Consider the following 18,541-nt stretch of genomic DNA (forward strand, 5'->3'; position numbering starts at 1 on the left):
CCATTGCTGGCTTTCTCTGCTGTCTCACTTCAATCCCAGCCTCTGTGTACGGTGTGCAACTCGGCGTTTTCTGAAGTCAACAATCGGGACTTCATGTAATACCAGGTCTGTCAATAGGACAGAATATATAAGATGGGCCAGGTGCAGTGGCTCATGCCTGTGATCCCAGCACTTTGGGAGACTGAGGCCAGCAGATCACTTGAGGTCAGGAGTTCGAGACCAGCCTGGCCAACAGGGTGAAACGCTGTCTCTACTAAAAATACAAAAATTAGCTGGGCACGGCAGTGCACATCTGTAATCCCAGCTACTCGGGAGGCTGAGGCAGGAGAATCATTTGAACCCGGGAGGCGGAGGTTGCAGTGAACTGAGATCATCCCACTGCACTCTACCCTGGGTGACAGAGTGAGACTCCGTCTCAAAAAAAACAAAATAAAATAAAAAGGAATACGTAAGATAGGTTGGGACAATTTTAATTTTAAGCCACGTTTGCAGAATTTGGAGAAACTTCAGCAGTTGGAAAAAAAATAAGAGTCAAACTAATAACATCTCCCAGAAAAAAACAAACAAACAAAACAAGCTCATGGCCAGACGTGGTGGCTCAGGCCTGTAATCCCAGTACTTTGGGAGGCTGAGGCAGGCAGATCACCTGAGGTCAGAAGTTCAAGACCAGGCCAGGCACGGTGGCTCATGCTCCTAATGCCAGCACTTTGGGAGGCCAAGGCGGGTGGATCACCTAAGGTCAGGAGTTCAAGACCAGCCTGGCCAACATGGTGAAACCCCATCTCTACTAAAAATACAAAACAAATTAGCCATGCTGGTGTAAGCCTGTAGTCCATGCTACTCAGGAGGCTAAGGCAGGAGAATTGCTTGAACCCAGGAGGTGGAGGTTGCAGCGAGCTGAGATTGCGCCATTTACTCCAGCCTGGGCAACAAGAGCAAAACTCTGTCTCAAAACAAAACAACACAAGCTCAAGTTTTGCTCTTACAGATTGAAATGAATCTGACCCACAGCTGCCCATCAATGTGGCTGAGTCACGGTCTGACTGGTCACGATCTCTGGCAAGTTGCTTAAGCTCCCAGAGTTATCTCCTTATCTGTAGCATAGGAGGGCCTGTGCCATCCTTACAGGGGTGCTGGTGGTCTAAAGAAGATAACAAATGGTTAGTGCATTGCACACAGCTTCAGTGTATTAGGAATTCCAAAAAAACTCAAGCTGTCAGTCCTGGTCACCAAAGAGAACCAAGAGAGAAGCTGAGAGCAATGCAGACAGAGGTGGTAATGAAGGGAGTTCTCAGGCAAATACATTGTCCTAATAGTGCTGGGAAGGATTTGTGAAGAAATCAAAACTTCCCATCACACCTACATGCACACACACCCTATTATAGAAATATAGGACATACGGTCAGACTGTGTAGATAATTGTCAAAAACCACAATTTTTGTTTTGTTTTGTTTTTTTGACACGGGGTCTCACTCTGTCGCCCAGGCTGAAGTGCAGTGGCACAATCTCAGCTCACTGCAGCCTCAAACTCCCATCTTAGCCTCCTGAGTAGCTGAGACTATAGGTGTGTGCCACCACACCCGGCTAATTTTTGTATTTTTTGTAAAGAAGGGGTTTCACCATGTTGCCCAGGCTGGTCTCGAACTCCTGAGCTCAAGCAATCCACCTGCCTCGGCCTCCCAAAGTGCTGGGATTACAGGCATCCCAAATTTTTTAAAAGAGAAAAAGAATTATCACCATGCTGGGCATTATAACACTAATCGCATATTTATGTTGAATTTTTCAGCTTTTTATTATATCATTGCAACTCCATGAGTCATTTGCATTCTTTCCTGTTTTTCTCTCTCTCCTAAGCCACCCATTTTTTTTCTGTTTGATATTTTTTCTTTTTTTTTGAGACAGGATCTGGCTCTGTCACCCAGGCTGGAGTGCAGTGGCGTAATCTCAGCTCAGTGCAGCCTCCTCCTCAAGCCATCCTCCCACCTCAGCCTCCTGTGTAGCTGGGACTACAGGCACGGGCCACCACACCCGGCTAATTTTTGTATTTTCTGTAGAGATGGAGTTTTGTTGTGTTGACCAAGCTGATCTCAAACTCCTGGGCTCACAAGGTCCACCCACCTCAGCCTCCCAAAGTGCTGGGATTACAGGAGTGACCCACTGCACCTGGCTTTCTACTGGATTTTTAACATAGATTGAAAATTTAAAAAAAAATAAAAAAATACAGAAGGAGCAAGATTGAAATTAAAAAAAAAAAAAAGAAGAAGAAGAAAAAGAAGGCCAGGCGCAGTGGCTCACGCCTGTAATCCCAGCATTTCAGGAAGCCAAGGTAGGCAGATCACTTGGGGTCAGGAGTTCAAGACCAGCTTGGCCAACATGGTGAAACCCCATCTCTACTAAAAATACAAAACTTAGCCAGGCGTAGTAACACAAGCCTGTAATCCCAGCTACTCAGGTGACTGAGGCAGGAAAATCACTTGAACCCGGGAGGCGGAAGTTGTAATGATCAGAGATTGTGCTACTGCACTCCAGCCTGGGCAACAGAGCGAGACTCCATCCCCCCAAAAAATAAATAAATTAAAATTTTAAAATTTTAAAAAGAGACTGGCTGACATATGTCATAGCTTCATATGGCCAGGTGTGACTACAGGTATGCCCAGCAGGCCACGGTGGGTGAGGAGGGCAGCAGGATGCTCTATAGCCTCGCTTCTCATGCCATAATGTGCAGAATCCCTGGGCTGGTTTTTTGGAGGGTTTTTTTGTTTGTTTATTTGTTTGTTTTGAGACTGGATCTTACTCTGTCGCCCAGGGTGAAGTGCAGTGATGCAATCATAGCTCACTGCACGCATAAGTCTTGTTAAAAAGCAGACTTGGGGGTAGGGTGTGAATTTGTGCACTTCTAACAAGCATGTAGGTGATATCCACCATGCTGGTTCAATGACTACGCTATGAGTAGCAAAGATAGGAAGGGCATATGGGCTCTGGACTCAGAGAAACCAAGATTGGAATCTCCATTCCTACCTCTTTCCAGCTCCAGTGTAGCCTGGGAAACATAAGCTTCCTTCTCTGTAAGATCAGGTATCAGGTTGGTGCAAAAGTAATTGCAGTTTTACCTTCAATGGCAAAAACCGCAATTACTTCTGCACCAACCTAAGAACTACCTACCTCACACAGTGGTCATGTGGATTACAGATAAATATAGACAGTGCTTAGAATGTAACAATTTCTCAATAAATACACATTATTATATTAACTATTGTTTTATAGATAGACGAGCTGAGACTCACCTTTCCCAAGTGGCTCAGACACCTGTAGCCTTAGAAATAACCACAGTGCACTGTCTGAACAAGGGAACACGTGTTTTGTGCTGCTTTATTACCTGAGTAAGGCTTATCTTTTTTTTGTGATCATAAATGCATCTCAGCGTATTTAGGAAATACAATGACAATGAGGAAAATAAAGAGAAAGCAGAGAGTCACCACTGGGTGCGGTGACTCATGCCTGAAATCCCAGCACTTTGGGAGGCCAACGTGGGCAGATCACCTGAGGTGAGGAGTTCGAGACCAGCCTCGCCAACATGGCGAAACCCCATCTCTTCTAAAAATACAAGAATTAGCCTGGTGTGGTAGTGGATGCCTGTAATCCCAGCTACTTGGGAGGCTGAGGCAGGAGAATCTCTTGAACCAGGGAGGCAGAGGTTGCAGTGAGACAAGATCGCGCCACTGCACTCTAGCCTGGGTGACAGAGCAACACTCCATCTCAAAAAAAAAAAAATGAAAATGAAAACCCTGAGTCCCACGACCAGAGAGAGTCCTTGATCACATTTTGGCATATCTCCTTTGAGTCTCTGTTGATAGGAGTACAAAGATAGGGCTACATTAAGATCTTACTGTTGATGACTTGCTTCCTGCTTTTTTTTTTCACTTACTATTATATCATAAGCATTTTCCCATTTCATTAAATGTTTTTCAAAACATCCTGTTCGGTGCCTGTTTGGCATTCCAACATCAGAATGCTGGCTTAGTTGTCCATGCGGGGAGAAGCTCAAAAGGAGTCCTGTGCACTTTCTCTCTCTCTCTCTCTCTCTCTCTCTCTCTCCCTCTCTCTCCCTCCCTCCCTCCCTCCTTATGTCCAGTGTCTGGGCTAGAAGCAAAGCCAGCAGGCAGAGGAGGAGGGAGGCCCCACATGTGTGAGACCCTGGCAGCACAAGACTCTCCCTAGCTCAGCTCAATAGTCCGAGGAACCTGGAAAATTTCAATAGAAGAATTTTGTGGACCTCATCGTTGAAAGATTTCTTGCACTCCCTGCAAATAACGCATTTAAATTTGCACAGAATGTACAGTGTATCTTATTTGCCATCTTAACTGTTTCCTGTCTGCATCTTTCATTTATTGCTGATGGACCACAGTCTTGGAACTTTGCCTTGTCCTGGAGCCTATCGCAAATGTGTCAGACAGCATTACCTTGATGGTCCATCGCCCTGTGGACACGCTGGACAAGGAGGGTGGTTGTAGCCTGGAGTATCAGTACAGCCCATATCATGGCTATATGGGATTCCAAAGTAGTAATCAAAACCTGGAATAGAAGCAACCGGTTAGCACCCCCACGTGGCTGCGACTCCATGCGCTTGCCTTCATACACCCACAACAAAAATGTAATTTCCTATGATTTAATACTGCAGTGCTAAAGAGTGTGTAATTATAAGAGGATTTGATTAATATCCCTTTGTAGTATGCATAGAAAATCAGTTTGCTGGGTTCTGGCTGTTAGATTAGATTTGCAAAACATCTTGTGATTAGAATTAACCCAGTTTGGGAGGAAGTGGAGAGAATTATTGAATGCCTAACATCTTCAATGAAATTATGGACACACTCAGTATTTGGTGAAAACCTACTATACACATGACACTTTAAGGGAAAAACAAAAACAGTTGTTCTTAGCTGCCACAACCACAGAGAAAAAAAATTGTCAAAAATTTTTTAGAAAGAATAAATTCTGCCTTCAAGAGACTTTTCATGTGAGGAGAAAATAAGATATAAATATTAAGCAACAAGAGATGAATAGGTGAGCCAACAAGAGTGATCAGAGGAAGTTACCCCCGATAGAGATGGTGGGATGGGGATGGGGCAGGAATCTCAAAATGCTCCTTGAAAGATACTGCCTTTCAGCTGGGACTCAAAAGGCTGGCAGAATTTGGGCTTGGAGTGGTGGAGTGAAGGTGAGGGATGGGTGTGAGCACTAAAACCGAAAGCCTTTGTGTGAAGTTTTCTTCTGAGTTCCTCCTTCATTCTCTCTTCTCCAGCCCAAGCTTTATTTTTTTTATTTTTTTATTTTTTGAGACGGAGTCTCGCTCTGTTGCCCAGGCTTGAGTGCAGTGAGGAAATCTCGGCTCAATGCAAGCTCCGCCTCCCAGGTTCACGCCATTCTCCTGCCTCAGCCTCCTGAGTAGCTGGGACTACAGGCGCCCACCACCACGCCCGGCTAATTTTTTGTATTTTTAGTAGAGATGGGTTTTCATCGTGTTAGCCAGGATGGTCTCGATCTCCTGACCTCGTGATACACCCACCTCAGCCTCCCAAAGTGCTGGGATTACAGGTGTGAGCCACCGCGCCCAGCCCAGCCCAAGCTTTTAATCAAAAGCTATAGCTGCATATGCAGCTAGAATGCAAAAATTCTCCAGAAAAAGGAAACCTTCTCCAATTACCCAGGTAACTGCTTCAGCTCTCTTTATTTCCTAGAGGTAGACAGAACTCAAATCTCACAAAGAATTGCTGTTTCTCATTAGCCTCAAATTCCAGGCCCAGGAACAGGGAGAGCTGTGTTTTCAGCTTCAATTCCTGCCCCTCCAAATGCTTTTTGGCCCTCTCTATAAGCACACTTCCTAAAAGAAGCAAGCTCCCTTCAGTTCCCTGTGAGCCTCATGCCTTGGGGCCTCGGTGGCTTTGCCTGGAATTCTATGCTCTGTGTCTCTCACAGGTGAAACTGCATTAGCACTTCCCAGCCCAGTTGGAGTGTGAAGTTTCCTACAGAATTTCCCTGCTCTTCACTGCATCCCGCCTGCCACAGCCCTGCACTCAACCCATTCTCCTAGTTTAGCCTACAGACTTTTATCATCTGGGTAATACTGTCTTTCCCATTAGTGATGCACTCCTCAAGTTAGACATTAGATCTTTGCCAACCCAAAGATGTAGAATATATGTAGAATATGTAGAATGTATGTAGAATAACTAGTAGATGTTTGTCATATTTTTTTTTCTTTTTGAGATGGAGTCTCACTCTGTCTCCCAGGCTGTAGTGCAGTGGCATGATCTCAGCTCACTGCAACCTCCATCTCCTGGGTTCAAGCGATTCTCGTGCTTCAGCCTCCCGAGTAGCTGGGACTACAGGCACCTGCCACCACGCCCAGCTAATTTTTGTATTTTTGTAGAGATGGGATTTCAGCATGTTGGCCAGGCTGGTTGCAAACTGCTGACCTCAAGTAATCCACCTGCCTCAGCCTCCCAAAGTGCTGGGATTATAGGCATGAGCCACCACGCCCAGCTTGTTTGTTGTATCTTTAAAAAATTAATACCTTCATGCTAACTTGGTTTGCACAAATGGATTTAGCTACCCCCTAGGTACACAACATAGCCCTGAAATGCTACTGCATCCGGTATCAGGATGACTCTCCACCAAGGAGAGTAAACTTTTGCCAGAAAGGGCCAAATAGTAAACATTTTAGGTTTTGTGGGTCAGATGATCTCTGTTAAGGCCACTCAACTCTGCCATTGTAGCGCAAACACACCTATAGACAATATGCACACAAATGACTTTACATATTGGCTGTTTTCTTTCTTTTTTGAGATAGAGTTTCAGTTTTGTTGCCTAGGCTGGAGTGGCGAAATCTCGACTCACTGCAACCTCCACCTCCTGGGTTCAAGCGGTTCCCCTGCCTCAGCCTCCCAAATAGCTGGGATTACAGGCATGCACCACCGTGCCGAGCTAATTTTTTATTTTTTTTAGTAGAGACAGGGGTTCACCATGTTGGCTGATCTCAAACTCCTGGCCTCAGGTGATCCACCCACCTCGGCCTCCGAAAGTGCTGGGATTACAGGCGTGAGCCACCATGCTTGGCCTTGCTGTTTTCTAATAAAATTTTATTTACAAAAACAGCTAGCATACTGGATTTGGACCACAGGTCTATGCCAACCACTGATCTAAATCACAGGCATCCTCATACCCCAGTGTTAGAAAGACTTCATTGTGTTTGCAGGAGCCCTGACCTGAGGAACAGCCCAGGGCAGCAAGAGGAGCCCGGGTGCTTAGAAGGAATGTGTAAGTGTGCTTGGCATAACCCAGGGCATGTGAAGTTTTTTTCTGACTTCCTCCTTCACTCTATCTCTTCTCCAACCCAAGCTTTTAATCAAAAGATTAACTGGGCATGGTGTCCGGCACCTGTAGTCCCAGCTACTTGGGAGGCTGAGGCATGAGAATCACTTGAACCTGGGAGGCGGAGGTTGCAGTGAGCCGAGATCATGCCACTGCACTCCAGCCTGGGAGACAGAGTGAGATGGGGAATCAGGACAGTGCACCACAGAGAGGATGTAAGAGGCAGGAGAGAAAAGGAGTGAACTTGGAAATAAGCATGAGGAAACCTCAGAGTGTCCATTCCAGAAGGCTTTTTGGAATTGTCTGGCCCAAAGAGCAAATAGGTAGGAGGTACTCTTTCTTCCCACTTCCCACACCCACAGCAGACACCAGATCCATCATGGTACCACTTCCTGCTGCATAGGAGCTGGTCTCAGTATCACCTCACCACAGGAATATGCCCTGAAGGTGCCAACATCTGATCTGGTGTTGTCAAGTTCTCAATTGTCAAGTGAGAAAACTGAAGACCAAGGAAGAAATAAGTTCTGGAGTAATTTTTAGTGAGTGCAAAAGCCAGGTCTTCACTTCCCCCATCTGCCATTTTTTTAAAGCACATATGGATGATGCCATGAATGCCCACCCGGGAAAAGGGGGTCAAGGGAGGAGAGGGAGAGGAATGAGCATCAAAGGGGAGGTAAGAGTTGAAGAAGATGTCAGCCAATGGGGTTACTGACCAGTGGGTCCCTGCTGAAGGCTGGCTCCAGGCCAACCCTCTGAAAGTCATTCTCCAAATGCAAAAAACTTCCAATGCAAACCTTCCGCCAGGTCTAGCACAGAACAATTCAGCCATTTTCCACAGAGATAGGGAGAGATACTGAGGCAGGGGAGGGGAGAAGTCTGCAAAATAGTCAGAGAATCACATTTGCTTATAAAACGGCAGAAGAGGAAGAGGCCAGGGACAGGAGAAGCCACCAAAGCTGAGATCATGGTAAACTGCCTTTAAGAGAAAGTCCATGGCTTCCTATAGGAAATGGAAAAGGTCAGTGGCATGAATTGCAACTTTGAAAAACCATCAATAATTCAGTGAATTGGACGTTTGGAGAATCCGCCCTTCAGCAAAGTGATTTTCAGAGAACCAGCTTTGGCAGCTTGATCTTGGCCTTACTTCCCCAAGGCCAGGGGGTGAGGAAGCAAAGGCTGCAGGAAGAGGCCAAGAGGCAGCATCTCCTGTTTGGGTCTATGGCCAGGTTTCCTGCTTCGGTGAACCCATCAGTCAATTTTTACTTCTTCCAAGATTAGCCATGTCTGGACCTCATGGGGCAGAATGTTCCCTGAGGTGTAAAGAACTGAGAGATGGCAAAAAAGCTGATGGGCCTGTGATGGGGCAGCTGGAAGGGCAAACAGGCACCAAGGAAGGACAGCCAAGGAAGATGCCAGCAAGTGGGATGTAAGGTCCCGGAGAGCCCTGGCACCCCAAATGCACCCAAATGACCTTTTGAACAAAGATGTCCTAACTTAGGTTTGCCCCCAGAGACAGGATGGCTTAGCTGTTCATGGAGTCTTACACAGAGACCTTTATTTTCTGTTTCCCAGGTAACAAATCCTCAAAGGAATTCTTACCACGGAAGTTGGGGTGATAAGAGCCGTGGTGTCCAAGATGCCATTTGCCTGTAGAAAAACATAAGAGAGATTTTCAGAGGAATCCCCGTAGAGGTACCACAGCCCCCTGAGGAGCTGATCACACACTCAGCTCTCCATTGGCTTCGCCTTGCACTGCGGACGAGCAAAAAGAAGCTGCAATGCGGTGTACAAGCCAGGCTTTGCTCTCTGGGGCCGAGATGGTGTCCACAGGGACACATAAAGGATGACTCCAGACTCACACGGGAAACCACAGTGAAAGGGGAAGACAGCCCATCACCAGGAGCCCAGAGAAGCCTGAGCCTCTGCCCCTCAAAGAGGGCTCTGCAGACACAGCAACTCCACATGGGCCATCACCCCTTTCACTTTGCCCTCCTGCGCTGGGGCCCTGCAAAGGCACCAGGCAGCCCAGGGTGCAGGTGCACCGCCCCACGTCGTCTCAGAAATGTCCGCTTCCTGCCTGGTTTCATCATCTTCCTCTCTGGCCAACATCAGCAGCCTGCAGTTCAAGCACCGAGACACCTACGGGGCAGCAAATGAGGAAACTCAGACGCCCTGCTGCTCCTTGGTCTGCAAATGCGTTCAATCTGGGGGAATAATTGGGCAATGTGTGGCAAGAGCTCTGACAGTGTCAGAACTCTCTGATCTGCTCTTCCGCTCTGAGGAGTAGACCCCAGGGACGTCACCCCCATGGTGAGGGGGCAAAGAAAAGAATGTGGTACAAAGATCGAGACGCTGGCAGCATTAAACCGCTCAAACGAGAGAGATTAACGGGCAACCACAGGAGAATGTCTAAGTACATTATTTGATGTGGCCTCAATAAGACACTATCAAACTATTTTTTCAAGATAAATGCATGTAGCAAAAATTAAGAATCGGTGAAGCCGGATGAAGGGCCTTTGGGCGTCCATTATTCCCTCCCTGCAACTGCTCTATGGGATTGAAAAAAAAAGACTAATAAAAAATTGAGAGAAATGGGCTCTCAATTTCTCTTAATTGAGTGGCTCATGTCTGTAATCCCAGCACTTTGGGAGGCTGAGGCAGGTGGATCACATGAGGCCAGGAGTTTGAGACTAGCCTGGGCAACGTGGCAAAACCTTATCTATACTAAAAATACAATAATTAGCCAGGTGTGGTGGTGCACGCCTGTAATCCCAACTACTCGGGAGGCTGAGGCAGGAGAATCACTTGAACCTGGGAGGCGGGGGTTGTAGTGAGCAGAGATTGAGCCACTGTACTCCAGCCTGGGCGACAGACTAAGACTTTGTCTCAAATAAACAAAAAAAATTGAGAGAAATGGATTAAGCATTATGTGAAATATTTGGATTAAACATTACATGGGAACATATTATATTAAACTTACAAAAAGTATTATTTAATCATAAAAATTATAATATATAAAATTATATTACATGGAAACATAGAATAATGTGAAAGGGGGAAAAGTGGAGCCCAGTGGTATTCGCACAGCTAGGCAACACGTAAACATGGACCAAGATTAGAAGCAAACTGTGAGTGTTGTAAATGGATCTGATATTCCTTTGGCAGATCTTTAATTTTTCCTAAAAGTGTACTTTAGTTCATAATTTCAACAGCTGGATATGCTTAAATATCCTGTCCAGGACGTGCAAAGGTGTCATGAGTGGTGAGGGGGTGAGGAATGGCAGCTAAACAGTCAAGCTGCAAACAGTTGCTTACTAGGAGTTTAAAGGCATGAAGATGGAGGGGCCGGTGAGGTCAAATCCAGCTCCAGAAGAAGCCAGCCCCACTTCTGCAGCACAGGGGCTGAGTCTGGGACAGCCCCGGGACCAAACCCTTCCTGGCTATGAGGTTTATTATTTATTTGCTTATCTGTAGATACAGAGTCTCAGTTTGGTGCTCAGGCTGGTCTCGATTTCTCCTGGGCTCAAGGGATCCTCCCACCTGGGCTCAAGGGATCCTCCCACCTCAGCCTTCCACAGTGCTGGGATTACAGGCGTGAGCCACTTCGTTCAGCTGGCTGTGAGGTTTACATGGACGCATGTAACTGGCCCAGTAAGGAGAGTCAGCCCACAGTGGCAGTTTCACAAATAGTGTCTTGGTGTTGATGTTGTTAACATAATGACTCCTTGGGGTGTGGGAAGAAAGGGATTGGAAAAAGAGAAGTGGGGGACCTTAACTGGTCTCTCCTACAGCCTGGGACTTACCCCTTCTGGGACAAAGAATGCCGCACTCCAGGTTGAGCTTCCGTAAAGGGATATCAGGCTGTTTAACCCAGAGTGGGATAAAAGGGCCAATAGCAGAGGCACCAGCCCTGGGTCTGGGTAGAACAACCTCCCACAGGTTCACACAGTTCAGACACCCAAGGCATGCCCACAGGGCCACCCGCTTGTGGTCGCACCCTCCCTCCCTTGCAATTTCCTGTATGGTGGAGGAGTCAGGGATCCCAAGGGGTCCAGCTCTTTGAGAGTTAGACTAACAAACGCAGGCAGCTGAGGACACTTCTGGGAATACTGGGTTGTCTTGGCTCCTGGAGGGGAGAAGGGCAGTGAGGCAGAGCCTCAGGGCAAGACTGGGAACAGATACACCTGCCTAGACCTGGCCTCCACCCCTCCAGGTTAGGCAGCTTCTCTTCACCGGTCTGAAACTCAGTTCTCTTGCCAATACAATAATCATCTTCATGCCAATAAACAGCCCAGTGCCTAGCACATCATAAATGCTGAGTAAGAGATGCCTAAAAAAATGTTTTTAAAGGAGAGGAAGTCATTGGACAATGTGGCAGACATTGCTGGTCTCCCAGCGATGCCCATGTCCCCGTGTATCCTGCTAATAGAACTGTGGTTTTGTTCAAAGGGAGGGAGATTGCCAGGCCCAAGTTCAAGTCAGTCACTACAACGCTGTCCCCCGTTTCTCAATCTGGGAGTGCAGCAGTGAGGCGTGGCCAAAAGACCCAGCTCTGGCCAATAAGATATAAGTGCAATTATTGGGGTGCAGGTGGAGCTGAGCCACCTCCCTTCTCTTCTTCCTTCCTTGAGCCAAATCATGGTTCAGGGGCCTAAAGTCGCTGGATGGCAGTCATGAGGCAGCGAGCATGAGGACAAACACCAAACACCAACATGCTAGGGATGGCAGAGCAGAAAGATCGAGTGAGAGCACCTGGCTCCCGGCAGCATCTTTGAAAAGCTGAATTAATGAAAGCAACCACTTACCACGAAACTTGCTATAATGGGAGGAAAACAGCTCCATGTATGTTTTAATTCACTGTTAGGTCTTTTCAGTTCCTTATAGCTGACAGCATCCCCAACTCACACAGCAAGACATGAACAGGAAAGCAGACGGGCAGTATGTTGGGAATTTGCAAACACAAGGCAGCTGCCACTGCAGTAAATGCAACAGGCAGACGGGGCCCAGAGTTACCTATCATCCCAGTGACGTAACCCGCCTGCTGCAGCACCTCTGCCAAGGTGGTCTCGTTGAGCGGAAGGCCTCCTACAGAGGTGACTGCAAAGTTGCGTGTGACTCCATTGCGAAGGCCAAGTCGTCCAGTGAGCAGGGAAGCCCGGGAGGGTGAGCAGGTGGAGGCAGCTGCATGGAAATCCACAAACCTGCAGGGAAAGGACAGTGGTAAGGACCGCACCAACCACAGGAAGCCAGAGTAAAAGAAAAGGCAGTGCCCACTCAGTTCCTGTGATTTCAGTGCTCAAAGATCACCCAGTCATGGAACAAGTCAGGAAATGGGATTTCTGGCCGGGCGCAGTGGCTCACCCCTGTAATCCCAACACTTTGAGAGGCCGAGGTGGGAGGATCACCTGAGGTCAGGAGTTCAAGACCAGCCTGGCCAACATGGTGAAACCCCGTCTCTACTAAAAATATAAAAATTAGCTGGGCGCAGTCGCGTGCGCCTGTAGTCCCAGCTACTCAGGAGGCTGAGACAGGAGAATCGCTTGAACCTGGGAGGTGGAGGTTGTGGTGAGCCAAGATCACGCCACTGCACTCCAGCCTGGGTGACAGGAGTGAGACTGCATCTCAAAAAAGAAAACAAAACAAAACAAAAAAAGGAAATAGGATTTCTGGGTTTCAGGAAAATGAAACCCAGAGAGGTAACATAAATAGTCCAAGTTTCCACAACTCATTCAAATAGATTTAATCCAACAAATTCAATCTTATTTATTCAAAGATTCCACATTTCAAATGTGCCTACTTACTAACGTTGTATTTGTTTAATCCCAAAATCAATACTTGAGGTGATTTAGGGTCATTTGCAGATATAGGCAGACCTGCAAAAAGTCTGAGTAGCTTTGGCGCACACATTCTCAGTGGAGGCTGAACAAGGTGACCCTCTCCCTTCTGGTTTCAGCTCTCATATCACACTGTAAACAAATGTCCTCACAGTCTATTTAGAGCCACGGCTTTTGCATTTTTGTGTTTTGTGTCGGTGGTTTCACTGTGGAAAATGGCCCCCAGATGTAGTGCCTAAGTGCTGTGTAGTGTTCCTAAGCACTCAAAGGCGTTGATGTGCCTTATAGAGAAAATGTATGTGTTAGGACCAGGTGTGGTGGCTCACGCCTGTAATCCCAACACTTTGGGAGGCCGAGGCGGGTGGATCATTTGAGGTCAGGAGTTCAAGACCAGCCTGGTCAACATGGTGAAACCCTGTCTCTACCAATAATATTTTTTAAAAAATTAGCCGGGTGTGGTGGCAGGTGCCTGTAACCCCAGCTACTTGGGAGGCCAAGGCAGGAGAATCGCTTCAACCCAGGAGGCAGAGGTTGCAGTGAGCCGGGATCGCACCACTGCACTCCAGCCTGGGTGACAGAGCAAGACTCCATCTCAAAAAAAAAAAAAAAAAAAAAAAAATATATATATATATATATATATGTATATGTATATATATATATATATGTATGTAAAATAAGGTATCTTTACACAGCAGCATTCATAAAATACAGTTATGTATTAATTCGATTAGTGAATGAAAATGTTGTGACCAGATGCCCACAGGAAGCTAACTCCATATTTTCCCTAGGAACAAAAGAGTCAGTATTCCCTAATTCAGTACTCATGGTGGCTTGATAGAACATAACTATTATCAATAACAAGAATTGACTGAGGTTGGGCGCAGTGGTTCACTCCTTTAATCCCAGCACTTTGGGAGGCTGAGGCAGGTCGATCACCTGAGGTCGGGAGTTGGAGGCCAGCCTGGCCAACATGGCGAAACCCCGTCTCTACTAAAAATACAAAAAATCAGCCAGGCATGGTGGTGCATGTCTGTAACCCCAGCTACTTGGGAGGCTGAGGTAGGAGAATTGCTTGAACCCAGGGGTTGGAGGTTACAGTGAGCCAAGATCGCGTCACTGCACTCCAGTCTGGACAACAGAGCAAGACTCTGTATCAAAAAATTTAAAAAAAGAATTGACTGAATCTATTACCTATTACTGTACGCCCAGTCCTTTTTTAGACATTGTTGAGAAATACAAAAGAATTCTAGCCGTTATCCTACCCTCAAGGAACATGCAGAAACAAGACATTGAGTGACAAGATGTGAGCAAATTTAAGTCACAACAATGCACAATGGTAAGTAACTAAGACCCCAAATAGATGGATAGAGCCACAGAAAATGGACATAAGGAACCCTCTAGGATTGAGATCCAGAGAAAGAACTGGATGATGGTCCAAGGTTTAGAGAAATCTCCACAGAGAAAGTGGCACAGAGGTTGGAATCAATCTTAAAGATGGGACTGTTATGAACACTTCAAAATGCACAAGGACAGGCACTCCTGGTGGAGGAATAGCACGATATTCTTATTTTTGCAAAAGGAAACACTGAAAGGATACACCAGAAGCTAATAAAAGAATGGTTTCCCACAAGGGGAGGGAGAAACAGTATGTGGAGGGGGAAAGCAAGATTCTCTGGACTATGTTGTTATATGGTTTGACTTTTGCACCTTGTAAACGTTTGACATGGCCAAAAAGTAGAATTAAATCACAAGGGAAAAAACAAGCAGACCCTAAGATTTAAAAAAAAAAACAAAAAACGCTGAAACAAATAAATCCAATCATATAATAAACAGTAATATGACCACACAGAGGAAAGAATCATTTCAAGTAATATTAGCACCCAGTGTTCTGGCTGTACAACATTAATGGGATATAATCTAAGGACAAAGAGAACCACAAAAAAAAGCTTAAACTTCACCCAGTAGCTGTTCCATTGGTGGCAATATTGGGTTCAGGATTTTGAAACTATTTTATGTGATATGGTAGAGTAAAGCAAACAAGTAATTATATTAATGTTCCTAATCAGGAACTGAGATTTCCAGGGTAAAAGGTAAAGATATAAAATAAAAGAAGATAATAAAAAACCTATAATGTTAAAATTAATATAGAAGTCATTATGAACTCATGCTTTTTAAAAATATAGATCTCCTAGCTGCTATCTGCTGAAAGGGCCTAGAATCATTGACACGCCTGTAGCAATGAGGATGCTACACCTCTATCTTTGTTTTAAACACCACCCTGCAATAAAAGGAATCGGCTCTCCTTGGAGAAATAGTTAATTCCAGATTTGAGGAAGGAGAAGTACCAGGGGAGTCTGGGACATCTGCTTGTGCCAGGAAGCAAAGATCCAAGAGCCAACTTCAAGGGGCTCCTCCTGGCCAAACTTGGGACAATGTGGGCATCAAAAAACAATTAGGCCTGGCATGGTGGTTCACACCTGTAATCCCAGCACTTTGGGAGGCTGAGGCAGGTGGATCACTTGAGGCCAGGAGTTTGAGACCAGCCTGGCCAACATGGCGACACTCTGTCTCTACTAAAAATACAAAAAAATTGCCAGACATGGTGGAATATGCCTGTGATTCCAGCTATTCAGGAGGCTGAAGCATGAGAACCGCTTGAACCCGGGAGGCAGAGGTTGCAGTGAGCCGAGATCACACCACTGTACTCCAGCTTGGGAGACAGAGCAAGACTCAGTCACACACACACACACAAAAAGAACAGTTAGTGTATTTGATTGTAAGCCATGAATAAATAAAAATCCATTAATCCATACTGACACTCAGAAAAATTCATTTACCACCATTAGGAAAGAATGTTATGCCAACTCCACACCCTAAAAATTCGTAATTAAACATTCATCTCGACACTTTAGAAGGACCATAGTCATCACTAGGTGATGAGGGAAAGCACTCCTTTTCAGAAGCATGCCAGGCAGTCGGACGCAGGGAAGGGATGGCAGGCTCAGGAAATCACCATTTTTGCAACCCCACCTCCACCTCACCCAACCCTCATCTATTTTTTTTTTTTCCTTTGGGGCAGCCAAATCAACCCATCCCCCAGCTAACAACTGATGATCAGTGGATGTGTTGGGAGTGGTTGTTCAGAGTGTCAACCGCGGAGCATCATAAATTGGACAGAGCTGGAGATCCCCACCTTATAAAATGATTAGTTTAGTGTCACGCACAACGGGTACCCTGACCTCATACATCTCCTGATGGGATGCAAGATGAAGTTTATAAAATCAAGGATTCTTGCCAAAAGCATTTACCCTGAATCTAATCAAACCTCTAGATCTAATTTCCAGGTTACAGGAAATACAGCTCAAATTAAAAAACAAATTAAATGACACCACAAGGAAGTAATTTAACAAACCAGTATCTTGATATTCTACAAGAAAACTGGTCTAGTCTCTTCAAAAAGTCGGTATCATGGGATAAAATGGGATTGGGGTGGGTAGTAACCTACATTAAAGGACATTAAAGAGACAAAACCAAATGTAATATGTGATCCTTGATTGGCCTGCAGTTCAAATAAACTAACAACACGTTTGGGGATAATTAAGGGCATTTTAGTACAGACCCAATGTAAAATATCAGGGAATTTTTTTTTCATTTTCTGAGTATCATAACAGTATTATAGGCATATGGAAGAATATTATTCCTCTTTTTTATTTTTTTATTTTAATTTTTATTTATTTTTCTCTTGTTGAGACACAGTCTCGCTCTGTCGCCCAGGCTAGAGTGCAGTGGTGCGATCTCGGCTCACTGCAACCTCCACCTCCCAGGTTTAAGCGATTCTTCTGCCTCAGCCTCCCGACTGAGAGCTGTAGCTGGGACTACAGGCACACGCCACCACGCCTGGCTACAAAGTGGCTAATTTTATGTTACGTATATATCACTTCATTTAAAAAAAAAAAAATCCTACAGACTGAGAGGAGAATGATCAAAGAGAATCTCTTAGGCAGGGGCCTTGGCCCATTAAGCCGGCTGTCAGGAGGTCTTCAGGAGAGAAAGCTGCTGATTTATAACAAAGGGATTCACTTATCATTTCACTCATTCCAAAAATATTTACTGAGCAGCAACAGTTACTAGGGGCAGACCCTGTAATCCATGTTAAGGAAGCAAAGAAACGGTCCCTATACTCAATGACCTTCCGGTTTCGTTTTCAAACGAAAGTCCAAGGAGGTCATTTCCATTTCACAACGAATAGTTATAACCATTTTTTTAGCTTGAACTATGAAAAGGGCGCTTTACATGTGCTAAGTCATTTAATGGCATTAAATGCCCCTCCTGGGAGAGCCCTAGGATGGGCTTATATAAGGATTCCCATATATAGATGAAGAAACTGAGGCAGGGGGAGGTTAAAGACCTTGCCTCACACTGCTGGAAGGGGTAGAGCCACAATTTGTATCCAGGCAAATCCAGTCCATGCTCCTGGCCGTGGCACTATGCAGTCAGGTATCCAAGGGCACACCCTGGAACTCAGGCCTGTCTGATTCCAAATCCTATGCAGGTGCCATTAAACCATGCTGCCTCTACTAAGAACTCCAGAAGCTTGTCTTGAAAGTTGAAGGGAAGGGGCAGGGGAGACTCGCCCACTCCACAGCCAGTCTTGGAAGAAGGAAACCCCCAAGAGATAAAGTGAAGTTTTAAAGCGGAGAGGAAAATGTGCCCAGTCCCCCTGGCCTAATGTAAGGGAGGAGAGAAAAATGAACTTGGCCTGGGCATGAGAAGAGACCTTGAGGCTTAACCATCCAAAGCCAGGTGTGGGACACACACACGCACACATACATACTAAAAACACACATGTATACAACACACATGCATGCACAAACACACACACACACATACACACACACATCTTCAAATACAGCTCAATGTGAACGGAGGAAAGTACTAACTGGGCCTGGAGAAGGCCTCTTGAAATCAGATGACACAACACTGGAATGATCTATTCAGGGAAGCCAGTTTTTCAAGGTTTTTGTACCCTAAAAACCATCTAGAGAAAAATCAGGCACCTGAATGCCTGGGGGTTTACCTCGGAGACCTGCCTGAAGACAGAAGTTTCCTGGAGCGAGCCTTGCTGGGATTCTAGGAATGTATGCTTTTGGAAAGAAGAGTTTCTGCTGGCCGGGCGCAGTGGCTCACACATGTAATCCCAGCACTTTGGGAGGCCAAGGCGAGTGGATCACCTGAGGTCGGGAGTTCGAGACCAGCCTGCCCAACATGGAGAAACCCCCGTCTCTACTAAAAATACAAAATAGCCAGGCGTGGTGGCACATGCCTATAGTCCCAGCTACTCG

The 18,541-nt window shown here is 45.9% G+C and overlaps 1 protein-coding gene across 3 annotated transcripts in view; it reads right to left on the reverse strand.

Annotated features, from left to right (window-relative positions):
* ARSG (arylsulfatase G) overlaps nucleotides 1–18,541 on the reverse strand; it is a 155,050-nt gene that overhangs the window by 91,058 nt on the left and 45,451 nt on the right. For all 3 annotated transcript variants that reach the window (XM_030828414.1, XM_030828413.1, XM_030828415.1), the window contains exons 3-5: nucleotides 12,379–12,566; nucleotides 8,965–9,012; nucleotides 4,461–4,572 (exon numbers count right to left, since the gene is read on the reverse strand). In XM_030828414.1, coding sequence (XP_030684274.1) covers nucleotides 4,461–4,572; nucleotides 8,965–9,012; nucleotides 12,379–12,566 — 348 coding nt within the window. The remainder of the gene's footprint in view (nucleotides 1–4,460; nucleotides 4,573–8,964; nucleotides 9,013–12,378; nucleotides 12,567–18,541) is intronic.

The sequence above is a fragment of the Nomascus leucogenys genome, chromosome 14, assembly GCF_006542625.1.
Source record: "Nomascus leucogenys isolate Asia chromosome 14, Asia_NLE_v1, whole genome shotgun sequence".
NCBI lineage: Eukaryota > Metazoa > Chordata > Mammalia > Primates > Hylobatidae > Nomascus > Nomascus leucogenys.